The sequence below is a fragment of the Populus trichocarpa genome, chromosome 19, assembly GCF_000002775.5.
Source record: "Populus trichocarpa isolate Nisqually-1 chromosome 19, P.trichocarpa_v4.1, whole genome shotgun sequence".
NCBI classification, from domain to species: Eukaryota; Viridiplantae; Streptophyta; class Magnoliopsida; order Malpighiales; family Salicaceae; genus Populus; species Populus trichocarpa.
Genome location: NC_037303.2, coordinates 3,108,452 through 3,114,534, shown reverse-complemented (window position 1 = coordinate 3,114,534; position 6,083 = coordinate 3,108,452). Strand labels below are relative to the sequence as shown.

The window sequence follows — 6,083 nt, the reverse complement described above, 5'->3', positions numbered from 1 at the left end:
TTTCTTTCAGTTTCCTGCTGTTCCAAGATAATCCCCGATTGCATGAACAACTCAAAACTTGTCACTTTGTGCTAACACCAAGCTAGGAGTGCTACCTTGCATATCCATCCTAGTTACAAGCACTAGGGCATGTGCTACCTTGCATATCCATCCTAGTTACAAGCACTAGGGCATATGCATATGCAAGAAAATCAAAGTGCCCTTTGTCAATGCATGCATGCTAATGTAAGCGTGTTAGAATGAGCATTGCTTCTATATGCATTAACAAGTATCCGTTACATGATGAATAAGCAATGCCTTTTCCATACAAGGTTCCATCTTTTGTGCTTTCAAAATCTATTTCATTTAGGGTAAGTTGCTTTTCTAATTGTTTTTCACCTGAAAAGCATCTAATCGATGTTTTTTTAGGTGATTTTGATAGTTTTAATATGAAAATATTAAAATAAAAAAAGAATATTTTAATGTATTTTTAATTGAATAATATTGTTCAAAAAACACCTTCCACCTACACTACCAATTACCAAACACACACTTTAACCTTACAGAGGTGTTTCCATCCCTTTACTTTGATTGTCAAGCCATCGGATCCTTTCATCGTGTTAGCCTCCGTCATGCAATCTTTATTCTCCTCTGAGGTAAAAAGAAAACATATGATTGTCATGAAGCATGCACCGCAACTCTTATGGTAAAGCTAGTTACAAAGAGTTTTAGGAAAATACTTTCCTGTAAATCACGTGCTTTCACTTTTTAATGTTTGGCAACTTCGAGGAAAGTTGGTTAAGCAGCAAAGCATTTCCAGTCAGAAAAATTATCCTCATAAAGACTTTTAACGAAAAACACTTTTTTAAACTTAAAAAAAAAATGTCTAGTTAATTTTTTATTATATCAAATTCTTAATCTTCTAATTATCATCCATGCTTTACTGACGTGATAGACCGCTGCTGCATGACATACACACAAGTGGTCAGGCATGTTAACTAAACTTGAATTGGGTTCTAGTGAAACTTTAAAACAGTGACCCGACAAAATCTTTTCGCCAGCTGTACAACCGGAATTTAAAAAAAATTTAATTTTTTTTATCTTCTTAGAACTGACATGGTGTATTAAAAATATTTTTAAAAAAATAAAATAAATTATTTTAATATATTTCCAAACAAAATAAAATATTACCCCTACTACTATCTCAAATATACCCCACCTTAAATATTGCCAATTTAATAATAAAAAGAAAGGTTGATCCAATAACAAACAAACATGGTGGATTCGTTCTGGCAAGCCTGCTTTCGAGGCCTCGTTCTGCACTTTCATTACAAACAAATAAAAGGATTAAGAGAAAAAAATGACGGCGAGGGGCTGGCTCAAAACACCTGAGAAGCTAGAGAAATTCCCATTATGCGATTTAATTGTTTAGAATATAGCATAAATGAATCACATAATTTTACGACTGCTAGGTTTTGTCCCCAGCACAAAGGAGGGGCTAAAAGAAGCAAATTAGCAGCACACCCATCTGAAGGTGGCATGGCAGGCTGTTTCGGGCATCTCACCTAGATGTCATCACAAGGCTGGCACATTCTTACGCTTACTTGTGCAATACACTCTTCTTTGGAAGCTTCGGTTTCCTTTGACTCTGGTTCTGAAAGGTCATGGAAACAGATTTTCAGCTTGAGAGAATGGAAGAAGAAGATGATTTGATTCGGGCAACAACAAGTAGATGTACCTTTTGTCTTTCTAAAGCTCCGTAATCTGTCCTCTCCCTCCAGTTGCTCTTCCGTAATTTGATAGGCCGGTTTCCGACATATTTACCTGAAATCAAGGTTAAGGAAAAGAATTAACACACTAAAACAGCTCAGAACAGGGGTAAGTTCTGAATGAAGGTATGAAAAAGATTTAATTAAATTCATCACTGGGTAAAGGGAATTAAAATATCAACCAAAGATCCAATCAAGATCTACAAGTTCAACAGCCAAGAGTGGACAATGCCCAGTGCCCTTTAATTAAAATATTAACTACTTTCTCCTCTTCTAATTATCATCCATGTGCACAAGAGCCAAAGCTGGCTTATAAAATTATGAAATACATGCAAGACGCAACGTCTTCTCTTCATAAATATCTTGTTCAGTAGCTGAAAGCCGATCACGTACCCATAGCAAAGTTAAAAGGCAACAAACAGCCATTCAGCCACCTTGTTATATTAAAAGAGAAATGATACAGCCACAGAGGTCAGAGTCTCAAAAACAGGGCCCAAACATTTGTTCCCACCCTTCTCTCCCTCGTAACAGAAACAGTCAACAGCTGCTCATAACAGAACAGCACAACAAAAAAAGAGGAAAAAAAAGCAGAGAGATTAGATCTGACTCACCATTCATCTCCTTAAGTGCAGCAGCAAGGTCAGTAGGGTTGGCAAAGCTAACAAATCCATAGCCCTTGGTCTTTCCAGTTCGCTTATCCCTGACAACCTATTATGTGAGGAAGTACAGCATAAGCATATACAGTAACCATTGAAGCTTCCAATAAAAATAAAAAACACCAGGAAAGGGAAAGAAATACAAACAAGAAATACATATTAGCAAATGCATTCCGTGTGCCGATGAACAGGCACAATAGAACAAACATGCGTTATCAACATGATCACAGCCCACTCTCCCAGCCACCCACACACATTGAATATGAGGTACCAAGGACCAAACTCAAACTACCAGAGACGGAGCATCATGGTCAAATCCCCAAAAACATGATTAAAATTTGTACATTATTTCAACAATTAATCTTCGATGAAAAAAACTCCCTTTTAGATTCACATACCACAAGGCAATTTCAGAAAACGTAAGGTGAAAAAACTCTTATGGAGATTATTCCAACCAAATACAAAAAATCTACATTGAATTAACAGGCCTAGTTTAACCCAGATAATGCTCATTCAAGGTGAATCTTTAAAGGATTTATTAGATTACTCCATCATACTAATAAAACAAAATAAATTCATCACATGCCTGTCCAAGAAAAAATATTGAAGATTATAAATGTTGCTCGGTCCACAAACTGAACCAATACCATCAAACCCAAGCATTATGGAGGGCCTAATATATTGACTCTCAAATTTTATAATGATAAAAAAAAAAAAAAAAAGAGCAGTGAATTAGATTATTACATCAATTTGCAATTTGAAAGTTATTCACATGATCAAGATGTCCAGGCAATATGTAGATTGTAGACAAAGCCTACCTTAGTACACAGAAAAACACTGCTCTGTGCGCTTCAAAGAAAAATCTGAACAGGAAATGTAGAAGTTTCACAGACTAGGCAAACAATTATTCATACAAAAGAAATCAAGAGATGCGAGTGAAACATCAACTTACTCTGGCCAAGTTAAAAGAAGGAAACCTTGAAAATGCTTTTGAAAGAACATCATCATTCACCTCGTTACCAAGATCACCACAAAATACACGGTAGTCATCTGCAACAGCACAATGTGAACACCTTAGATGAGAAATACAGTGATGAATGACCAAAATCAATATCAACAAAAGAACCGTTTCCATGGTCAATCCAACATTATTATATAGAAAAGCTCAAAAGAAAAACAAAATTGCATCAGAGAAGCAACATACTTTCAGGCCATTCTGCAAGAACTGGATCCTCCCATGTCTGGCCAGCAGCTTTACGAGGAATTGCTTTCCTTTTAGTCTCTGCTTTATGTTCAACCTCACTATTTGCAAGGGCTGCTTTCACACTCTCAAGTGCTTCAGGCGTGATCGTTTGTGCATCCCTCTGAAACAACTGGTGCGCCTGTTCAAACACTCCACAAAATCATTCACCCCATAAAGAAATAAGATTAAATGAAAAATAAAACAAAAAACATAGTGGAAACATAAAAAGACCCATCAAATTATCATTATCAAATAAAGTAGAACTAAAAACAATCCAAATCAAAGTAGCCAAATTTCACAACCAAGTTAGATTGACTATCCAATTTATGCCCATTACATTTACTTCAAAAAAAAATTCCAATATTAACCAGACCCATTCTGAAACATTTTAAAAAAAATCTATCTCATAATCACAAATTCACAATCAATTTTCACATCACCACAAAAAAAAATAAGCCAATCAAAAACCCTAAAATTAACCATTTTCCCCATAACCCAAATAAACCACCACAAAAACAAAATGAGCAAACTAACTAACAATCTCACAATTTTCATTTTCCTAATATTAATCAATTTTGAATCAATAAAAATAATTCATCTCATAATTACAAATTTACAACTCGATTTTCACATCACCACAAAAACACTCAATTAAACCGTAAAATCAACCCGTTTCCCCAAAACCCACTTCACAAAACACAAAAAGGACCAAACTTCACATAAAGTTTTCGCAATTATAACAAAATCATTCAAAAAAATAAGCCCTAACAAACAAAATTTAAAAAAAAAAAAAACTGAAATTCAGCAGACAAATGTAGAATTGCTGACCTGTTGGTACTGTGGAAGGGAGTAAACGGGTCCAATCGGGGCAGGCGGATAAACGGGCGCCATGACGGTAGGAGGTGGAGCGACATAGGGTTTGGGGTAAGTTTCCGATTGCTGGAGGTGAAATGGGGTAGGGAAATACGCGCCGTTTGCTACTGTTGCTGACGTCGATGCTGCGTAAGTGAATTGCTGCGATGTTGAAGAAGATGGAGGGATCGACATGGGTTTTAGGGTTTGATTGAACGACTAGTCGTTCGTGTGTATTGGTGAGAATTGCAGGCTGGATTGGATTTGAAGGAAAGAGAGTCGAATGTTCTGGAGGTTTCGTGGGATATATTGTTGTATTTATTAGGATGATATGTTCTTTCCAATTTTAACTTCTAGACGACTGCTAATTTTTTTCTTATGAAGTGTCTTTATTTATTTTAATTTTCTTAAACTTCTAGTTCATGGCTCGGTTTTAAAAGGTTATTTAATCTGTTTTTTAAAGTATGTTATAGTTTTTTTGTTGTATGTTAAATATTATAGTGTAAAGAGTTCTTAAGAATAAATTTTATTTAAAAATATATTAAAATAAATTTTTTAATTTTTAATATCAATACATTAAAATTATTAAAAAAAATCAGTGAAAACACTTTTAAAATACATTCAAAAACTTATCATTCTTTTAAATATTGTTTCAATTATTTTTTTAATAATTTTAATATATTAATATTAAAAATTAATTAAAAAAAATAAAACATGGCATGACCAAAAAAATAAATAGGCTCTTTTGAAAATTTTGTGCTTGTACTTTTTTTTTTTTTTGTAATTAATGTCATGATACAGAGAGTGTTTGGAAACATGGTTGTACTCGTGTTTCTAAAAATTTTAATTTTTTTTATTAAAAATTAATATTTTTGCATGTTTTGGATCGTTTTGATACGTTAATATCAAAAATAATTTTTAAAAATAAAAAATATCATTTTAATATATTTCAGCACGAAAAACATTCTGAAAAGTAACTGCAACCACACTCTCAAACAGACTTATGAAGCAAGTTCATGCATGAGATTATAAAACTAAAGAAAAATACTCAGTTTGATTAAAATTACATCTGTCTATTAAATTTTTAAAAATTATAGTTTACATACCTAACTAGTATAAAATAGAATAAACTATAGAATGACTTATAACATAAACTAATATGTATATAGTAAAATTCAGATTACAAAGTTTAATTTTTCAAAATTTAATAAATAAGTTTAATTTTGATTAAACTATAGAATAAGAGGGTAATTTTTTAAAAAAGTAAATTAAAAATCAAAATTAGCTAAGAAAATTCAAAATTGTTCAAAGGTTTGAAACAATGGATTGAGCATCCATGGCATGCAAATTAAATGCATAATGGAAATGATATATATGTCCATTGAGAATGGAAAAATTAGCACAATTTACAAGCCATATGCCCAAAAGGCAGATTGATTTTTGTTATATTCTCTCCTTTTTTATTAATATTCCATGAGAGAGAGAAAAAACTTAGTATGACAGTTTGTTTGTTTTTTTTTAATTAACATGGGTGTTTGGGTTAGCTTGCGCGTATCTCAATTAATTCCACGAGTTTTGAAATTA

General features: G+C 33.0%; 1 protein-coding gene across 2 annotated transcripts; it reads right to left on the bottom strand.

Moving 5' to 3' along the window:
* Nucleotides 1-1,190: 1,190 nt before the first annotated feature.
* On the bottom strand, nt 1,191-4,869 carry LOC7487184 (uncharacterized). 2 transcript variants are annotated; one of them, XM_002325301.4, is made up of 6 exons: nt 4,476-4,869; nt 3,609-3,786; nt 3,357-3,454; nt 2,360-2,456; nt 1,718-1,803; nt 1,191-1,633 (listed from the first exon to the last, which is right to left on the bottom strand). In XM_002325301.4, exons 1-6 carry the CDS (start codon nt 4,692-4,694, stop codon nt 1,580-1,582), a joined length of 732 nt encoding a protein of 243 aa, XP_002325337.4. In that variant the 5' UTR covers nt 4,695-4,869; the 3' UTR covers nt 1,191-1,579. The 2 variants fall into 2 exon arrangements, 1 of the variants encoding a protein (XP_002325337.4); XR_002979384.2 differs by lacking the exon at nt 1,191-1,633 and adding an exon at nt 3,223-3,267 and having other exon boundaries at nt 1,751-1,803.
* Between the last annotated feature and the right edge of the window lie 1,214 nt (nt 4,870-6,083).